The 21,421-nt window shown below is 43.1% G+C and overlaps 1 protein-coding gene and 1 long non-coding RNA gene across 8 annotated transcripts in view; one reads left to right on the top strand and one right to left on the bottom strand.

Annotated features, from left to right (window-relative positions):
• Positions 1-21,421, bottom strand: part of LOC310852974 — a 472,952-nt gene that overhangs the window by 319,957 nt on the left and 131,574 nt on the right. The window lies entirely within an intron of this gene.
• GRID2 (glutamate ionotropic receptor delta type subunit 2) overlaps positions 1-21,421 on the top strand; it is an 835,972-nt gene that overhangs the window by 701,443 nt on the left and 113,108 nt on the right. For all 7 annotated transcript variants that reach the window (XR_014568339.1, XR_014568340.1, XR_014568341.1 and 4 more), the window contains exon 13: positions 3,352-3,547. Coding sequence is in view for 4 of the 7 variants with exons in the window: in XM_083756400.1 (XP_083612526.1) it covers positions 3,352-3,547 (196 nt within the window). In the remaining 3 variants the exon portion in view is untranslated. The remainder of the gene's footprint in view (positions 1-3,351; positions 3,548-21,421) is intronic.

The following is a 21,421-nucleotide window of genomic DNA, read 5'->3' as shown; positions in this document are numbered from 1 at the left end:
TTTCTCCACTGTGGGTAGACACTGTGCCCAAAATGCCTCACTTTGAGGAACGAACCCGCTTGACCCTTCCTCAAAGTCAGGAAAGGAGAAGATGGAAGGCATAACAGAGATCCTTGCATCAATGGGTAGGTGAACACAGGAGGACTGGTTACCAATAGTGAACTGACTGCATAGAAAGCTACAGGGCCTGCCCAGCACGAGGCAAGGTGAAGCAACAGCCTTGGGCGACAGGATCCACAGAGGCAGCAGAGCCCAATATAGATATTTGTTACCTTGCCTTTTCCCGATGTCGATCTTCACTTCCCCCTTCTTCCCTGTTGGGGAAAGGGCACACCATTTTGTGCCAAAATGTCTTGGACGGGCCCTGACCCTATGGGTACATAAAGTGGTTCTGTTCCTACTTTCTGTTGGATGCCTGGAAGTCTGGGAGCAGGGGCAATAGATGCTATCTCCACTCTTCTGCTGAATTCTGGGTGTTTCCTCAAAAGGTCTTGGGTCTCTGTCGCATGAATTCTAGCTTATGCTTTCCTGGTGCAGTACTTTCCCATCAAACTACTATCCAAATATCACAGAAGTCTCATTTCTTTGTCATTTTTAATATACACAGTTCTTGATGTAGCACCCAGCTTCAAAAACAGCAGCATTCAGTAAATGTCTTTCTCCTCCATACTTACTGAGTTGCAAAACCATTCTTTTCCACCATTACAGATAATACATAACAGCTAAGTTGTGTAAAATGTGTTCTCATACAGACCATTCTGCCTATAAAAATGCAATTCCTGGCAAGGAAGGCAATCTTTTTACGAGATATATAACATTGTCATTTACCTCTATTTACAATAGTCTTCTTCAAGTGTTTCCAGAGTGAAGTGGCAACCCTAGTACAGTCATACCTCGAGTTGAATGTGCTTCAGGTTGAACGCGTTTGAGTTGCGCTCCACGGCAACCCAGAAGTAAAGTAGCACGTTACTTCTGGGTTTCGCCACTCGCACATGCGCAGACGCTCAAAATGACATCACACGCATGTGCGGTAGTGGCGAAACACGACCCGCGCACGCGCAGACGCACCATCGCATCTTGCGTTCCATTCAGAATGCGAACAGGGCTCCGAAACAGATCCCATTCGCATCCCAAGATACCACTGTACAAGCAGGGCTTTGGGCTGTGCATTTAATTTTTAGCCCCTCAGCTTCCATGACTTTTCCCAGCCCATCACGGGATAAGGATAACTTTTGTATGTATGAAGGCTCCCTGCATACTTGAGAACCGTGGCCTAAAGATTCAGCCCTCAGTAACAAGGAAACCCTTTGTTTCATCCTGAAACAGATGCACATTCGTACTATCAAGCAATGAGTCAGGTAAACTTCAGCTTAGAGCCAAACCATCCCTACCATGAATAGAGGCGATTGTGGGTAGGGCAATGACATGCAAATAACCTGGGCAGGGTGATCACTCAGTGGCAGAGTACATGCTTTACATGCAGAAGGTCCCCAGATCCATCCCTGGTGTTTCCAGGCGGGACTCTGGAAAGCTGCTGCCAGTTGGTGCAGACAATACTGAGCTGTTGTTGTTGTTGTTTAGTCATTTAGTCGTGTCCAACTCTTCATGACCCCATGGACCAGAGCACGCCAGGCACTCCTGTCTTCCACAGCCTCCTGCAGTTTGGTCAGACTCATGCTGGTAGCTTCGAGAACCATCTCATCCAACCATCTCGTCCTCTGCCGTTCCCTTCTCCCAACCTCAGAGTCTTTTCCAGGGAGTCTTCTCTTCTCATGAGGTGGCGAAAGTATTGGAGCCTCAGCTTCAGGATTTGTCCTTCCAGTGAGCACTCAGGGCTGATTTCATTAAGAATGGATAGCTTTGATCTTCTTGCAGTCCATGGGACTCTCAAGAGTCTTCTCCAGCACCAATACTGAGCTAGATGGACCTAACTCAGTGTAAGGCAGCTTTCTACTTGCTATGGGTGTGCATCGATCTTTCATGCACTCCTGCAACCAGCCAGAACCATGGGAATATTGAAATCTCAGAATACAGTGTAATCACAATACTTCAAAATTTCTAATAATAGTTGAGTTTCCTAAGATCTTTGACGGATGGCCAGGGTGCTACTTTTGTGTTTTAGGATTTTACTATGCAGTAAAGTCCTAAAGCATGTGCTTGGTCTGTGATGGTGACTGTTTTGGCAGAGAAATTTATCCACGCCTGAGAAGAAAGGCCTTGCCTCCAGTTTGGAAAGTATGGGTGAAATTCAAAAAAATGAGAAAATTATTGTTATTATTTTTTTATTGCTATTTCATATTTTACTTTGCATTGTCTTGCTGCAGCTACCTTAAGCACAATTTGGTAAAAGCTGCAAAACATAAGAAATAAATAATTTGTCCTAGCTCTGGTTCTGTGATTTGATATTTTACATACATACACACACATTTTTATTATTGTTAAGCTTTAAAAGAACTTAATCGGGAACTTTTAGCTCTCCCCAGCCACACACACCTATTGGCTTTATGTCCTACTTGAATGTTTCTGCCTGGCTGGAATGTGTCTTTGAATTTTGATCATACCTCTTGCTTCCCTGAATGGAGGATAGAGTCAAAAGTAGCCTATTGTGCAATACTGAAATTTAAATTTGTTGCTCCACCCACTTTTGTCTCTGGCTCCACCTACCTATGACATGTGGCCCTTGGAAGAAGAGGAGTGCGGGGGGAGCGCGACGTCCCCAGCAGCAGAATCCTGGTGGGGTGCCACACCCCCAGGACACACGCCAGGGCCGGAGCATGAAGCTCTGCCACTATGTGGCCCTCAGTCTGAAAAAGGTTTCCCACTCCTGTTTTAAACCATTTATTGTTGTTTAATCATTATTGCTATTATTATTTATTAAATTTGTATACCGCCTTTCATCCGAAGATCACAGGGCAGTCCACAACATAAAGATACAAATGAGAGCAGAAAAGTACATACAATCCCTGCCCGCCCCCCATGCTTGTGAACCACCTTGGGGAATCTATGAATCCCAGTGGTGGGATATAAATGAAATAAATTACCCCATAAAAAACCTGCTTCCTCCCCTCCTTGTTTTGACCTTTAAAATAAAGCTTGCTAACACTGCTCTGGTTTGTGCAGGTCTATCTTGTTTTAAAAATCCATTATCTTTCCTTCCCTCTCCTTTCCCCTCTATAGCTTCCCTTGCGGTTTAAACTATAAAGGTAATTCTCTTAGCCTTGCTTTGACTTTTAAGAATAAAATAAAAATGACTTGACAGCTGTCTCATCATACATGTTGCCCTTTGCTTGCCTGTAGCATGAAAATGTGGAGTCATGTCTCTTGTGTTTCTTATCTTTACCAACACTTAAGGTCTCTCCAGGATCTCTCCAGGCAGACTGATATTCCTTATGGCACCGTCCTGGACTCCGCGGTCTATGAGCACGTTCGGGTGAAAGGGATGAATCCGTTTGAGAAGAACAACATGTATTCGAAACTGTGGCAGATGATTAACCGAAGTAACGGGTCAGAGAATAACGTGCAGGAATCCCAAGCAGGCATTCAAAAGGTAAGGGCAGCAGCCGGCCTTTTTCCTTGACAAATGGAAACTCTCTTCCTGCTTGATACTTTTGCAAAGGGTGTTTAGCTTCTGCTGTCTGTAGAATGGGAACATAAAAAACAATGATTGTGTACCGATTCTGGCAGGCAGTTCATATAGTCCATTTCGTACCTAACAAAGGAAATTGAGCGCTTCATTTCCTTCATTATTATTTTTCAAATGGAAAGTTTAAAAACCTCATTCTTCTCTCAAAGGGTAAAACACTTCCCCTTTTTAGTGTGCATATATTTACTTATCTGTTTTGCTCCACAAATAAAGAAGAAAAAGGTCATTCACCATAGGATAAGAACCAGTGGTTTTTGCTCAGAGAAGCAGATTCTTCTTACTCAGTAGGAAGAACAATGTTGTAGTATTGCAGCTGGGTGATGTGCTTTGTAACCTGGAAGGGAACAAGTCAGATGGAGAATATCAAAATATCTGGCTCTGCTCCAGAGCTTCTGGACCAAGGCCTTTGGGTACAACCTAGCAAAAGTCAGTCATCCTTAAGTCATGCTAAAAACCCTCATAATTCAGGTTGCAATGGTGACTCCATTTCCCTGAGAGTAAGTTCCATTGAATTTGATAGGACTGAGAAGAACAAGATTACAATATGGCTGTTGGATGCTTGATTTATAATACTTTATATAATACTCTGGATTATGTCTTATAGCTAAAATATGAGTATTTGTCTATTTCAGTTCAAAACCCACCCAGTTCTCTAATCTGGTTATAGGTTTCTGCAGTTCTGTCAAAACCCACAGATCCCCCCCCCCAATGCTATTGACTTCTTTCCATATTGAAATTCAGGTCCTAGAATATTTGATTCATTCTTGATGTTACGTCATTTGATAGAAGTTCAGAAAGGAGAAGCTGGGAACAGGGGAGAAGGAAAAGAGAGGCTGCTCTGAAGCCCTAGCCTTCCATGGATCTCTTGATAACAAAAGAACAGCAAGAGGCAGAGGAGGACTTTCTAGTATCTTTAAAGGAGTCACAGCCCTGTTCGTTATTAATATAGCCCCATCAGCCAAGGTCCATAAAACAGAGGAAAGTGAGAAGAGTACCAAAACACACTAGCAAGACATGTCATGGAATACGTTTGATGTCAACATTTGTAAAGGACAGGAAAGAAAAAGACAGAGTGTAACTGACCAGGGGGAAAGTAGTGTTTGGTAGAGACGTTTCTGTGTCAGTTTGCAGGTCTTCTTGTAATATTCCTGATGGAATATTACAAGAAGACATGGTTGATTTTTTTCCCCCTTCTGGGGATCCAGTGCAATGGAATGGTTAGATTATGACCTGGGAGACCAGAGTTTGACCCTGCACTCAGCCATGAAGCTCATGGGTACCCTTCAGGAAGTCACTGTCTCTCGATGTTACCTGCCTCATAGGGTTGTTGTGAGAATAAAATGGAGAAGGGAGAACCTTGAGGAAAGGTGAGATATAAATGTGATCAATAAATAAATGGGTTTCTGAAAAGAAATAGCAGCCATTGAACATCAAGCAAGGATATGCACTGACTATTATCCTTTAGCTAAGACAAAGAACCAGTGTACCATGGTAGCAGGTACAGGCATCCCTCCCCAGTTATGTGTGATCATGTTGCATGTGACCATATATGTGTGTGGTACCGGAAAAGAAACAAATATTTAATTCATACCCAGAAAAGACAGGGAAGAGCTGGCAAGTCCTTGTGGCTCGCAAAGAGGCCCTCCGTGCAGTCCAAAGAAGACATCCCTGCAGTGCCATCGGTGAGGGCAGAGGAAGCCTCAAAGAATCCTTAGGCACAGTGAGGCTTTGCTCAGGCAGCTCAGCCTTCCCGGCTAACAGCTGACCCACAGGGTAGCGCAAGCGCCACAGCCACTTTCTCATGCATCTGCCAGCTTCCAGCCAGCCCCAGAGCTACAAATCCAGATATTTTGGTCTGGATTGGGGAGAGAGCAGGAGAGAGAGCTGGGACAGGGAAAAAATGGGCATTGAGAGGCTTTTTAGAGGATACTCCCCTCTTACCCAAATTTTGCTTATGCACACAGGGTCCCAGAATGTAACCCCTGCATATGTGGGGGGGATACTTGTAATTCTAACTTATTCTAAGTTACTCTTATATGGTTTCCTGAAGACATGGCATTTGGGTATCTTTACCTAAGTTGATTCATTTTGTTTAGCTATGCTTTCTAAGATTAACAAGTGACAACACCAGAGAGCCAAGACTAAGCATACTTAGGGTGGCCATATGTCCTGCATTACAGAGGACATTGTCAGAGGAAAGCCATGTATTTGAAGCACTCCATTCTCTGAAGGGCTTTCCAGTTCAGCTCTGGTTAAAGACAAAGAATCATTAGAAGTTGGAGCAGGAGGGCTTTGAAGTAGCCCATCAACAGCTGGCACCTGAACACTAGACTGAGCAGATCATGGCCATAGTCTAACAACAACAACACATTACTTACACCCCACCCATCTGTCTGGGGTGAGATGCCATGCATTTCTATCTAAAGTATACTAGCATTTTAAAATTTGCATGTATGCATCTAAAGTAGACCATGCAAATTTCATGCAAATCTGTGTGCTCTTTCTGTCCTCTTTTTTGTTGGCGCACAGCTGGCTACTCTAAACATAGCTGTCAGAACTAGTGGAGGGGGGAGTCTGCTGCATCATAACAGCCCCTGAGACACCCTCCAAGGGATCGTGGGATTGTGCCTTAAATTAGTTAATTGAAATCAACAAGACTTAAGTTAATCACAATTAACCTTTCACGCTGATTTCAATGAAACCCCTCTGTTGTTGTTATTATCATTCTTTGCTGTGCCTTTTGACATCCATCTGTTCCAAATGCCCTTGACCCCATTACATGCCTCTATATAGGGTACAGGTGTACAGTGGCCCAGTTTACAGATTTTGGATTTTTACCTCAGTCATACTGCTGTTAAAGAATCCTTTTCCCAACTGAAGAGGGGGAAGAGGAATCATTATGTGGTTGAATAATACCGCAGTGCATTTAACTCGGTATACAAAATATTTAGCCAGTAGGAAAACTGTGAATTACTGTCAAGTGAAATAAAGCTCTTGGATTCTGCAATAAAAGAAGCTTGTCTTTGTCTCTCAAACCCACGACATTAATATTCAGACTTCTATGCAGATACAACAAACTACAGCAGAATTGTTTAGCCCTGGGCTTTTCTTTCCCTGCTTTTTCTTATTTTTATTTTATTTATTTGCTGTCGGATTATACTTTGGCTCTGTTAGTTAACCTGCTTGCATTGACAGGAGAGGGCATCAGTTAAATAATACCACCAATGCTGCTCTAATACAGCTGCTCTGCTAAGGTGTCGCAAAATTGTCTCCCGTAGAGCTTAATTTGATGGATCTCTGTTTTGTTTTTTGTTGTTTTTCCAATGCTAATGTAACAATGGAATGGTGTGATGGAAATTGTAACAAAACTATACATATGAGAACATATTGACTCTCAAAAGGCCAAAGACATTGGGACAGCCTTCCCCAATCTGGTACACTACAACTCCCATTATCCCTGACTCTTGACCAAACTTGTTGGAGCTGATGGAAGTTGTAATCCACAACATCAGGTTTACAGTGTTAAACAAAATCATCACCAAGAAGTTGGATTGTACTTGTCGGCATCTGTCTGTCTTAAGAGACAATGGAGTGCTCCTCTAGGGGTAAATTCAAACCACTGAAGAATGACAGCATCTGCTATGGCTGCAGACACCGGGAACTTGTAACCTCTCCGGAGTGCAAGTCTAGGCAGTGTGTATGGAGGTCCTGGGCTGTGCAGATGACAAAACCCCCCTCTGGCATGGAGCCACTTAGTTTGTTGCCCATACTCAAGCCATTACCTCACCAAGAAGCTGGCCCCTGGCTATTCCAGCAATTGAATCCTTATCAGATCCAGGAATTAGAAGAGACTCAGGCATGCAGCCTAACCACACACACCCCAACTCACAACAGTATATTTGCAAGCTTTTATGTATTACAAAGAAACATATTTTTTTAATTTTTTTTAAGATAGTTTTTTTAAATTTTCACAACCAACAAAAGACAAGAAAGAAAACAACAGCACACACAAAAAAAGAAAAGAAATAGACATATACAAAACACAAAAAAGTGTGACTTCCCCATACCTCCCTTACACTGCAACCTTGTTTTGCAATTTTTCAGCAACCCTTTAGTCCTTTTTTCTATTTGTATCTCTCTCAAATTTCTTAACATTATTATTTACAGCTGTAATTCTCTGTTTCTTACCCCCTGACATCTTAACAGTCCACAATCTTACAACAATTTTTAAGGTATAATTTAAATTTTTTCCAGTCCTCCTCCACTGTCTCTTTCCTCTGGTCACGGATTCTGCCGGTCATCTCCGCCAGTCCCATAAATTCAGTCACCTTCATCTGCCATTCTTCCAGAGTGGGTAGTTCTTGCGTCTTCCAATACTTTGCCAGAAGAATTCTTGCCGCTGTAGTTGCATACATAAAAAATGTCCTATCCTTTTTTGGTACCAGTTGGCCAACCATACCCAGGAGAAAGGCCTCCGGCTTCTTTGAAAAGGTCCACTTAAGGACTTTCTTAAGTTCATTATAGATCATTTCCCAGTAGGCCTTAATCCTTGGGCAGGTCCACCAAAGGTGGTAAAAGGTTCCTTCAGACTCATTACATTTCCAGCATTTGTTATTGGGCAAATGATAGATCTTTGCAAGCTTGACTGGTGTCATGTACCACCTATAGATCATTTTCATTATATTCTCTTTTAAGGCACTACATGCCGTAAATTTTATACCAGTGGTCCATAACTGCTCCCAGTCAGCAAACATAATGTCATAACCGATATCCTGTGCCCATTTAATCATAGCTGATTTAACCGTTTCTTCCTGTGTGTTCCATCTCAGCAGCAAGTTATACATTCTAGACAGATTCTTAGTATTGGGTTCTAACAATTCTGTTTCTAACTTCAACCTCTCCTTCTGGAATCCTACTTTCCTGTCTTGCTTAAATACCTCATTTATCTGATGATAATGTAACCAATCTCGGACTTTATGCTTTAGCTTATCATAACTCTTAAGTTTAAGCTTTTCACCATCTTGTTCTAAGATTTCATAATATTTTGACCAATTGGTGTCCATGTTAAGTTTTTTCACTGCCTTAGCTTCCATTGGTGACAACCACCTGGGGGTTTTACTTTCCAACAAATCTTTATATCGAATCCAAACATTATACAATGCTTTCCTAACAATATGGTTTTTAAAGCCCTTATGCACCTTTACCTTGTCATACCATAGATAAGCATGCCAACCAAAGTTATTGTCATACCCTTCTAGGTCCAAAATGTCTGTGTCCTCAAGAAGTAGCCATTGCTTCAGCCAGCAAAATGCTGCTGATTCATAATAGAGTTTTAGGTCTGGCAGGGCAAATCCCCCTCTATCTGTTGCATCCGTTAAAATCTTAAACTTTATTCTGGGCTTTTTGCCCTGCCAGACAAATTTAGATATATCTTTCTGCCACCTCTTGAAGCAGTCCATTTTGTCCACAATCTGTAATGTCTGAAATAAAAACAACATTCTCGGCAATACGTTCATCTTGATAACAGCAATCCGGCCTAACAAGGAAAGTCTCAGCCTAGACCATATGTCTAGATCTTTCTTCACTTCTGTCCAGCATTTTTCATAATTATCTTTAAATAGATTCACATTCTTAGATGTTAAGTTCACCCCCAGATATTTCACTTTTTTCGTTATTTCCAAGCCAGTTTCACTCTGAAATCTATCTTTTTCTTCCATTGTTAAAATTTTTTCCAGCACTTTTGTTTTTTGCTTATTCAATTTAAATCCTGCCACTTGACCAAATCTCTCAATTAACTCTAACACTCTTTTAGTACTAGCGTCTGGCTGTTGCAATGTTAGTACTAGATCATCTGCAAATGCCCTTAATTTATAATGTTTGAAACATATTTTTTTTAAAGGCCATTTCTATTGTTATACAGCAAAAGAGCTTTGATAAACACACTGTGAAAAGACTTGGGTTGTGACCCATTTGCAAATTATCTACTCCTGTCCAGTCTGGGATTTTAAGGAGCAAGGACCGTTGAACAACTCTGGGTTGAATGACTGTGGGTGGATTTTCTTCAGCTGCTTTGTAGCAGATAGTTAACCTGCTTTCAGAATAATACCTGAGCCTGACTCACCCATGAAAGCTTGATAGCAATGGCAGGGACGATGCCTAATCCCCTGTCAGCTTTCCCAGTAGTCACATTTAGTATCTTACAACCTGTCAACACATCAGGGGGCGTCTTGGAAAAGCTGATGCCTAAAAGCCTTGTTGCAAATAGTGTTCGGTTTGTTATCAACCAGCTAGAAGAATAGCCAGCTTGTGTATGTGGTGGTGGTGGTGGTGGGGGAGTTATAATCCTCACTGTTTATTTTATTTTTTAAATCTAGAGTATTCTTTTGGAAGAAAATACTTTCAAATCCTCTACATAATCTTGTTGGTCTCTAGTAATTTTCAACCTAACCGGCAATGCTGTCTTATTTCTCTCCATATTTTATCATTTGCAAAATATGTATATTGCTCCTTCAAATGAAATTCTAACTAAATTGTAAAAGTTAAATAAGTTTGCAGATATCTTTTTTTTTATTTTGCATATCTGCCTGGCTGTATCAAAAGGAGCAGTGAGAGAGCTAGACGAAGCTTCCTTCAGCAGCCAGATGCTATTAAAAATATTGTTTATTTCCCTCTTCTCTTCTCTTCCTGCCCCTTTCCCCTTTTGTATCATGCCTTGTAAACCATTAGCAACTTAGAAAGCTGCCATACATATCAAATCATTGTTCCATCTAACTTAGTACAGTGGTACCTCGGGTTACAGACGCTTCAGGTTACAGACGCTTTAGGTTACAGACTCTGCTAACCGAGAAATAGTACCTATAGTACCTCGGGTTAAAAACTTTGCTTCAGGATGAGAACAGAACAGAAAGAACAGAAATCGCATGCTGGTGGCGTGGCGGCAGCAGGAGGCCCCATTAGCTAAAGTGGTACCTCAGGTTAAGAACAGTTTCAGGTTAAGAACAGACCTCCAGAATGAATTAAGTTAAGAGCCAGTGTGGCATAGTGGTTAAGAGCGGTAGACTCGTAATCGGGTTCATGTCCCCGCTCCTCCGCATGCAGCTGCTGGGTGACCTTGGACTAGTCACACTTCTCTGAAGTCTCTCATCCTCACTCACCTCACAGAGTGTTTGTTGTGGGGGAGGAAGGGAAAGGAGAATGTTAGCTGCTTTGAGACTCCTGTGGGATATCAAGCGGGATATCAAATCCCAACTCCTCCTCCTCTTCTTCTTCTTAAGTTCTTAACCTGAGGTACCACTGTATTGTCTAGACTGGCTGGCAGTGTCTCTCCAAGGTTTCAAGCAGGATTCTCTCTCAGCCGAACTTGACTATGCTGGTGACTGAACCTTGGACTTTTTGCATGCAAAACAAATGCTGTACTAAACTACAGTCTTTACCCCACTTCAAACTAATGTGAGTCACCTTGAGTGACATTTAAAGGATGGAAAGATGCTCTATTCAGACATTCAAGCAACAAGGGAAGCAGGAATGTGCATCCTGCATGCACCACCCAAATCCCCCCCCCCCCTTTAAGTGGGAAGGTCTGAAGTGAGCTTCTAAGTATGTTTGGATGGATGCACTTTGAAGATTCTGCCTATAATCAGGATCCTGATTGCACAGAGGCTTCAAGCTAAATTAGTCCAAAAGCACTTAGAAGCTCCCTTCAGAGCATCCCTCACAGTGATGTCCTGTGGAGATGGGGTTTTGAGGGGAAGGTTTGTACACACAACCCCACTCCAGGAGCTCATTTTGAATGTCAGAAGAGAAAGGGAAGGATGGATGGATGGATGGATGGATGGATGGATGGATCTGGACAGACAGGAGGTTACTGACCACTGTTTAATTCCCCTTTGGTTGCTGCTTCAGCTCCTCAGAATGTTTTTCATTTTTCTTCCTTGCTTTTACTGTCTTCGGCCTCTTCTGCCCTCACTGCCTTTTCACCTTGTTGACTGTAGAGGCCCATGTAGTTTGCTCATCACAGGGGTAGCTTTGGAGTGCTGTCTTCGTAAATCCCACAGAGTCACCAAAATCAAAGAGATTAAATGGCACTGAGAGCCAAAGAGGTCAAGGACTGTGAGGACCTAAAGAACAGGAATGGTGCAGATAAAAACAGCATTTTAGTGATGTAACTATTGGTGTGAGTTTAGGGGGTCAGCCTCAATGAAACCCTGGGCCCTTTCCTAAAACTTGTGATCCTGTATCTTCAAAGGTAGGATGTAGAAGAGGAAGCCTGCCAAACAAGGGAATGGCTTGGGCTGGCTAGTTAAGTACCACAATTTAGCATATGGAAAGAAGGTGCTCTTTGCCATAGAAATGAATGGGTGAGCCTTTCCTCCACCCCTCTCACATGGCTGGTACTCAGGAGAACAATAGCTTTTTCTTGTTTGAGAGAGCTGGAAGCTAGAGACAGAAACATGTGTGCTGGATCCCTGTGACTATTGGAGGAGCGATACTTGGGGGTGGGGGGATAATGCTGTTATCCCTTCCATCCTTTGCTTAGGTTGTATATAAGTGTAAATAAAACCATATATCCTAAAGCACCACAGACTCCCCTGGCTTCCTTTCCAAGGAAACTGAGCTCTTTGTAGGCACAGACACCCCTGCAATTTCTCAACACTTGGAGTTTGGGGTGGCGCATAAGAATATACTTGTGACATCTGTTCAGCATCAGTGCATGCTATGAGAATGGTGTTTTTCAACAAACATGAAATGTGGCTTGTTGTTTTGACTCTCCTCTAGATATCCATATCCAAGTGTTTGGCATCTTTCAGAATTCGATCATGAAGTGTTGAGCCATTTTTTCTCCTCTCATCACTTCCATCCTAGTAAATGAATGTTAATAGCAATTATGGATGTGAATGTGATAACTTGAAATTTTACTATGCGGTGGCTGTATCGGAAGAGCACCACATTATGCTAAAACAATAGGTGAAAGCACCATTTTATTATGATGTTCAAAAGTGATTGCAGAAAATGGGTTTTTCCACTTCTAATGAGTGAGGTCTGTTGTCACAAGAGATAGTTTTGAAGTGTTTTATGAACAGTGAACGCCTTTGTTATTTGTATGTTGGAAAATAGAGTTATCAGAGTGATGAAAATATCCCTATGAACAGAAAACAAAACCACTGTATTCGCATTCACCCAGAGGAAAAAGACACACTTAAATATAGGGAGAAATGAAAGGGATCTATATTGGTGTCACAAGCAAAATTAGGGCATGTGCTATTTAAAGGTGGGCCAGTTTTAAAAATACCACTTCCACCCCTTGAATTTGAGATGCTGCCAAATGGCAAGAGAGATGGGAGGGGAGAAGAGCACTCCCAAGGCTACTGCCGCGTGCAGCCATTTAATGACGGTGCAGTTTTATGCGATGATGTCAGGGGCGCCGCTGACATTCCCGCTAGGATGACCTTGATGAGAAAAGAAGCATATTTCAGTAAGAGATTGTTGGGTGAGTGGCAACAACAGCATACATTCCAGGAATGGTGCCAGCTTTAGAAAGGTTATGTTTTTGCTTTAGAAATTCAGGAACGGCTGTTTAAAAATGTAAGCGATACTGTATGCACATTTCCACAATACCCCAATGGATTGCAGAGATTTTCTGACATTTTTAAAAAAACAACAACACACAAATCCCAGTACTAAAAGGCTAACAAATAAAGGCCAAACATGACATGATGAAACACACATTACCTGAGGATGTAAGTTTGTTGTGGGTTTGGGGTTACTGTTAATAGGACACATGGGAGCCCAGTTTTCTTCATCCCGTGGTGTATGCAGAAGGGCAGTTGACCATTTCCTCTTGATGAAATTCTCACCCTGCCACAGCTACTATTAATCCTGCATGTGGTGGGGGCCAAGAAAGCCCACATTTTGTGCCGGTGGAAGTTTTGCTTATGGGGCTAATCACTGTTCCAAGAGGGGAATTCACAGAGGAAATGGCAGGGGAGGAAAGGGTTAATCTCCACCACCACCCCTTCCATGTGCACCATGTTCCTTAAGAAAATCAAGGACTCCTGTGTCTACTATTAACAGTACAGAGAAAAACAAAGGCGACTGCATTTAGCAGCGCATTTAGTGCTTGCCAAGGTTTGCCAAGAGCTTTGCAAGGGCAACATGATCCAACACAGAGTTAAGGGACTTGACAATACAAGCTGCAGTTCTGCAGCTGTAGCTAACTACCGTAAATCTAACCTTATGAGCTGCATGAGTGGAAGAGATCTTTGGAACCATATGCAAATCTCTCTGCTGGACTACCTGGAGGCAGAAAACATAACAAAACCCTCCCGCAGGGAATCAATTTGCCATTGTACACCGGTTAGGCATTTATTAGTCTGTTTGTCTCAGACTAACCCCACCCCCTACAAAATTTTGATTTGGGCATTATAGTAGAGAGAGGAAAGGGTGGATATGATGTCAAACAGTTTGGCAGTGACAAGTGCATCAGAAAGGATGCAACTGTCTGCTTTGATGTGCAGCCCCTTGCTGGAAAATGATGCCTTACAGTGCAATCCTGTGCATATATCTACTGAATAGAAGGCAGGGTCAGCCCATGACATTCTGCTGCATGAAGGCCTTCTCTGCAGTGGCACCCCAGTTATGAAATGCTCTTGCTTGAAAAGTATAAGTGGTGCCAACACTGATGACATTTGGGAACCAAGTTGAAACCCACTTGTTTGCACCCTGTTCTTTCCAGGCTGCCAGTACTAGTTTCTGCTGTTGTACCGAGTTTGTTAGATACCTAAGATGTTGTAGGGTTGATCATGCAGTTGATTCTTCTGTTGATCTTAGGTTTATTTTTATCTCTTTTGCTGTCTGGGGTTGCTTTAATTGAGTTAATTGTAGCCTGCCCGGAGATTGTACAATAAAGAGCAGGATAAAAATACTGCACATAAACAAATAAATAGCAAATGCTGCCCTACCTACTCCCCACCACCACAACTCATAGTATACCCACCTGCTGGTTCTGCATGTGATCCTGCTCCTTCTACAGCTTTTGTCACAGTGGTGGCAGTGTGAATGCTGCTGCAAGGGACATCTTGCCCTCAAACTCCTCACTTGAAGGAAGGACTCTCCCTGTGGCATAGGGTCCTTGGAGCAAAACACTGGGATGACAGGCAAGATGATATTATTTATTTATTTATTTATTTATTTATTTATTTATTTATTTATTTATTTATTTATACATACCCCGCCCACTCTGGGTCGCTTCCAACAAAATATTAAAATACAGTAATGCATCAAACATTAAAAGCTTCCCTAAACAGGGCTGCCTTCAGATGGCTTCTAAAAGTCAGATACAGTGGTTCCTCGGGTTACATACGCTTCAGGTTACATACGTTTCAGGTTACAGACTTCGCTAACCCAGAAATAGTGCTTCAGGTTAAGAACTTTGCTTCAGGATGAGAACAGAAATCGTGCTCTAGCGGCGCGGCGGCAACAGGAGGCCCCATAAGCTAAAGTGGTGCTTCAGGTTAAGAACAGTTTCAGGTTAAGAACGGACTTCTGGAACGAATTAAGTACCACTGTAGTTGTTTTTCTCTTTGACATCTGGTGGGAGGGCATTCCACAGGGTGGGTGCCACTACCAAGAAGGCCCTCTGCCTGGTTCCCTGTAACCTGGCTTCTCGCAGTGAGGGAACCGCCAGAAGGCCCTCAGCGCTGGGCCTCAGTGTCCAGGCAGAATGATGGGGGAGGAGACGCTCCTTCAGACATACTGGACCAAGGCCGTTTAGCTCCATAGTGCCTTAGGAGTGATGCCATCCACTTTCCTGCAACTGCAAAATCATCAACATCATTGAATCAAGGAATTAATAGAGTTGAACAATTCTTACTGTCAGAAAATTCTTCCTGATGTTTAGTCGGAATTTCCTTTCCTTGTACTTTGAAAGGAGTGGGAGAAAGCAAGCTTGCTCCATCTTCCATGTGACAGCCCTTCAGATATTTGAAGAGAGTTATCATATCACTTCTCAGTCTTCTCTTCAGGCTAAGCATCATCACAACAACAGCAGCAATAACAAAACACTTTTGTTCAACTTTGAACAGTTTTGTTAAACTTTGCCACGGTGACAAAGCAGCAGCAGTGCTCCCCGGCAGCAGCCATTGGCAGGCGTGCCTAGGTCCCACACTCTCTTAGGGTGGGCATGCAGACAGCAGCTGCAAGGGATGGACTGGTCCATGAGTTTGCAGGCAGCCCTGTAGCTGGCCACGTGATGGCAGCATGCAGGTAGAAGAACGTCAGCTGTCATTCCTGCCAATCTGCCACCTGAGCCAAAGAGCTCACATTGGCTTGTGTAAGAACCAATCCTTATGGAGGATAAGGTATCAACTGCTACTAGTCACAATAGCTATCTCTACCCCCCACTGTGGGAGACATTATGTCTATGAATCACAAGAGTGGAGCGTGTTGTGCTCAAGCTCTGCTTGTGGGTGTCCCATGAGCATATGGTTGGCCATTGTGAGGACAGAGGGGCCTCTGGCCTGATCCAGCAAGAATTCTAATGAATCCAATGGGACTTCCTCAAGTGTGTGCTTATAGTGTTGCAACCTTCCTATTGAGAAGCATGGTGCTTCTTCTTCACATAGCCTTCTTCATTCCAATTCACTGCATGAAGCAATAATTTCATGCCGCAAGGTGGGCCATTTAAATTGAGAATTCTGCCATTGATAAACATGTCCTAACAGAAATTTCTGCCGGGGATGATAGAAGCCATTTTATTTCCATGACCACTTGAGCTATCCCTTGAAAGCAGGTTTCGCTGAGATGCTCTTTAGAACCACTGCTGAACCACAGCAGTAATGAAATTTAATGCTGAGTTACTAGTGAAGAAGTGTGAAAGCTACTGTGGTCCATTTCTGCGATAAATCTGCTGCTAAATGCTAAGCCCCACCACACAGAAGTGTCATCATATTGCGCTTACATTATAAGAGTGTAGCTAAGGAACAGAAATATGCTTTTTGTGACTGGGTAGCATGATAATTGCTGAACTGCAGAACAGAAGTTACATGCCTCTGATACCAGTTCCTGTAAAGTACAGGAAGGGAGAGTGCTGTTGCCCTCCTGTCCAGCTTGTAGGCTTTCCACAGGCATCTGGTCAGCCACTGTGAGAACAGACTGTTGGACTGCCTGGGTCATTGGCCTAATCCAGCAGGCCCCTCTTCTGTTCTTAAGTTAGAGGATGCTTTTGCAATTGCTCAGATAGTCATACTGTCTTCCTAATTCAACCAGAAGTTCTATACTAGTTGGTTATATTATGAGTTTGTGGCTGCCAGGTCCCCCTAAATTCCTGGGTCCAGTAGCTGTTAGAATTTAATCGAGGTTTGGGGAGTTAAACAATATGACAGACTCCTAATCCCTGGACTCAGCTTCCTGTATTCAGGAAACTGCCTGGGAGATGAGCCATTTTTAAAAAAAGGAATGTGATGGCCCATTAAGTACTCCTAGGAGATGGGTCTTTGTGCCAGATGGTAAGTGGGCGGGGCTTCTCCTCCAGCTTCTACAGTGTTAGCTAGAAGACAAAACTAGAGTTCACTTCCCTCCAGACTGGAGAGAGGGTCAGGTTTGGCAACCCTGAGGTGTTACTTCCTTGTGATTGTATGTGACCTTTTCCCCCTGCACATTTAGCTCCCTGGCCCAGAGTTCCATTGTTAAAAGTAGTATTTCTTTTAAGGCTGATGAGTAATGCCAATGTTCATTCCAGTTTTCATTTTGGCTATGTATGTACGGGATGACACTGAGTAACAGTGTTGGACAGGATGTCCTTGTGACTGCTATTAGAGGCAGGCCTGTTGCCATTCATTTTAAGTTGATGAAAAATTTGAAGGCAAATTGAAGGGACAATGGAACCATAAGCCTTTGAGAAACAGCAGGTCTAAATGCAAGGGTTCTGGTATGTTGTCACTTGACTTTGTTTATTAAACAGTTGTATTAAATTTATTTGGACCATGACCCATACACACACACTCCTAGAGATCAATAGTCTTCCCTCTATTTAACCAGCCTTTTAAAGCTTGCAGTAAATTGCAAACCATGACTCAACAGAAGAGAAGGTGGGGCAGATTACTAAGTAGGAGTAAACTATTGGCCCCCTGTTGTAAGTAAAGGCCAGTCTGCACTTATCAGCATGTGCATAGCTGATGATGGGGAGGGAAAGCGGGCTCCTAAACCATCCTGTGGAATGTGATCCCAACATATTTAATACTTTTACTAAAGAAATTGCGATAGATGGCATGGCTTTCTACTTCAAAAATGTGGTGGCTTTATAAATCAATTTCCTTCTAATAGTTGATATATAGTGGGGGGAATGTCTGAAAAAGTGTGTCTGAGAGTATCTTATCTGGGCTGCAATCACACTTTATTTCCTTCACAGCCTGCAGAAGAAGGAGGTCGAGATTAACATCAGGCCTTTCTCAGCTTGATGCCAAAGCCTTGGTGGGAGGGAATAGTTTATTGCTTCTTCAGCTTCCACTTTCCTACTACGGGATGGTTGATTGGTGTATGTAAGTTCCTCCCTATCCCCCCAGGAATGCTTTTTAATCAAAGCAAACATACTGTGTGTATTCTATGGAGTATAGCATGGAGTGGCACATAAATAACTGGCAATATATCAAGAAGACTACAAAATACAATGCATCCATAATACAAGCAACAGATAAGCCTCTGTATAATACAAGCCTCTGTACTGCTACCAAGGGGCTTTGGCCTGGACATAAATTAGTGGGCCTGGGCTGTTCACGACCGTGTCCATAAGATGGAATGTCTTTGCAGTTGTATTTGTAAGTATGTTGTACACATGAATAAAAATAATGCACAGCACCACAGTTTTCTCATATACACACAGTTTCTCATACTTATATGAGGCCAGAAACCAGATTGCTAGTGGGAAACTATGTGTCGCTTGTGTGGAGAAAGCCCCCTCCACAGTACCTCATTGCACCAGTGGGAGTGGGAAGGATTCTGTTAAGATACAGGCAACAGGGCAGGTTCTAGGCCAGAAGACCTGTGTGAGCGGGAGCACTGGCTAGCAAGGCATGGGCAACAGGATGTATAAGCAGGATGTGAACTAAGAGCTTTCCTTATGTATATGTAACAGTAACTGGGCTCCTGCTGCCTCACTTACTTGTGGGGCTTTAGAGAGCTCTGATCTCCTTTGGAGAAGGTGCCATTGCTGGTATCCAGTTCCAGAGCAGCACTGATTGAAGGGAGGCCTCAGGCTGCCAAATGGTTCAGGACCCATTGTCAACTCTGCCTTTGAAGTGTGGAGATAACTGTGAAGGATCCTGAGATGATGTGTATGTGGGGTCCCCCAGTGTCAGTCTCAGTGGTTATGGCATCTTGATTATGGCAACCACATAATTAGACTAACGTAATGTAAGTTATTCTTGGTAACATCTGATATCTGAGTTTCCAGGACAAGTGAGGGGAACCTCAGGACCAGAGGCGGCAAATGCGGCCTTCCAGGCCTTTCTGTCTGGCTCTTGAAAGTCTCCCAGACCACATTCCTCATTGGTCCTGCTATGCTCTCCAACAGTTTTTGCCTGGCTGGAATTCTGTCCTTGAACCCAGATAATGTTCTTGCTTGTTTGGATAGAGAAGGATGTGTTGAGTGTGTGCAGAAACCAGCCTACTGTACAAAGGTTAAACATTTGCATTCAGAGCTCCACCCACTTTTGCTTCCAGAGCTCCACCCACCACAGCCTTTGGGACTTTACCCAGGAAAAAGGAGACCCTGAGGCTGAAAAGTTTTCCCACCTTCATCTAGGATCACAGCTGAAATGCCAAAAAATTTCTGTGAGAGTGAATGTGCCCCATAAAGGAAAACAGAACTTGATGAACAGTTCCACCTCCTTCTGAACATGCCACACTACCCTCCATTGCTTACATCTGTTCTGGTTTCTGTTTCCCAAATCAAACAAGTTCATTGGGATGGAAGTCATAGAACTGAGCAGAGTAGCAAGCCTTCTCCCAACTGAAATCAAGTGTCAGCAGGTAGGATGGCATTATACCTTCGCATGCACCAAAAAGGGAATTGGACCATAAGAATTTTTATGCGTGGCCTTTCTTCTTGAGTGAGCTGTAAGGCAAAACTGGGGACCTGTTGGGACATAAAATATGGCAAAACATATATAAGAACAAATAAAAGCGCTTACAGAAAAGATGTATGGCACAGCCTGCCAAAATGAAGAACATAGATCACATAATGGATATAAAATGTGTCACATGGTGTAATAAACATCTGCTTGGATATAAATTTCGCCAGGTTTGATAGATAAAGCATGCTGAAATTGGTATAGAGCAGGCGTCATGTAACTGATGGCATAATACAATACATTCTGATCCCAACATCCATCACTAAGGGTATGTTTGATAGAAGAAGGCTCAATTCCAGGAAGCCATATTATCTATTGTTGAGATACTTGTTTTGCCTCTGGTTTACAGCCAGAGATAGAAACAGGCATTCCAACGCAGCATCTTAACGACTGGTTTTGAGATATCTCCATCCAGACACCGTGATACCAAAGGCCTCACAAAGCTACCAGATTTAAGCCAGTGTGCACTGAAAAGGACAGGACAGAGGAAGCTGCCTTATACTATGCCAGACCCTGGGTCCACCTAGCCACATTGACTGGCTGTGGATCACCAAGGTTTCAGGCAGGGGACTATGCTAGCCTTGACTGGAGAAGCCAGGAATTGAACTTGGTATCTTTTGCATGCAAAGCAGATGCTCGGTCAGTGATCCACAGCCTTTTTGTCAATAGATGCTTTCTAGGAGCAGGGTCTGGGAGATGCTTACTGAACTGGGGAACAGGTCTTGGCCTGTACAGGTGACATCTGGTTCCCAACGAGTTATTTCAGTCATGCCCTATTGCTACCTCTTCTGTAATTTCACAACAATACCATATTATAGTTATTGAGTTCTCTGGCCATAGGAAGAGGTCACACAATGTGCTAGGAACATAGGAAGCTGCCTTTTACCATATCAGATCCATTGGTCCATCTAACTCAATATTGTCTGCACTGACCAGCAGTGGCTCTCTGTTTAAGACAGAGGACATTCACAGCAGTACCTGAAGGTGCCAAGAATTAAACCAGGGACTTTTGCAGGCAAAGCGGATCTACAGGTAAGCCTGGGAATGCCCTTTGGCTGAAACCCTGGAGAGTCTGAATGTCACAGGTTTAATCTCTGGTATCTCCAGCTAAAAGGATCAGGCAGCAGGCAGTTAGAAAGACCTCTGTCTGAGAGCTTGGAGAGCTACTGCCAGGTAGAGCAGACAATATTTACTGAGCTAGATGGACAAATAGTTGAAGTGGTCTCATTTGGAAGGAACAACCTAGCTCCATCACAGGCTAACAGACCAGCAGCTTCGGGGAGACTGGACCTTAACCTCCTTACAAGAATATGCATGTGTGGAATGTTTATCAAAATTCTATTTCCATGAGGTTTGGGAGCTTTTTTTTATTTAGTGCATTTAAAAGAAAACACACAAGCCACTCAGTTACAGAGAGATATAGAGGGACATAAATCTAATAAACAGAATAAACAAAATGTTAAGCTCTAGTATAGAAGTTCCTCTGAAATTGCAACCCACTGCCCTGATGGCTTGAGTCCTTCTTCTGAAGGCCAGAAAAACAGGCAGCAGGAGTGACCAGTGAGGAGGCACCACTGGCTTCCTATCAGCAGTGTTGCTGCACGTACTGAGAGGGAGGAGGCAGTGGGAAGTCACCACACACACACCTGGCAAG

This window comes from Podarcis gaigeae, assembly GCF_964106915.1.
Source record: "Podarcis gaigeae genome assembly, chromosome: 9".
Taxonomy (NCBI): domain Eukaryota; kingdom Metazoa; phylum Chordata; class Lepidosauria; order Squamata; family Lacertidae; genus Podarcis; species Podarcis gaigeae.
This window is presented reverse-complemented; position numbering and strand designations above follow the sequence as displayed.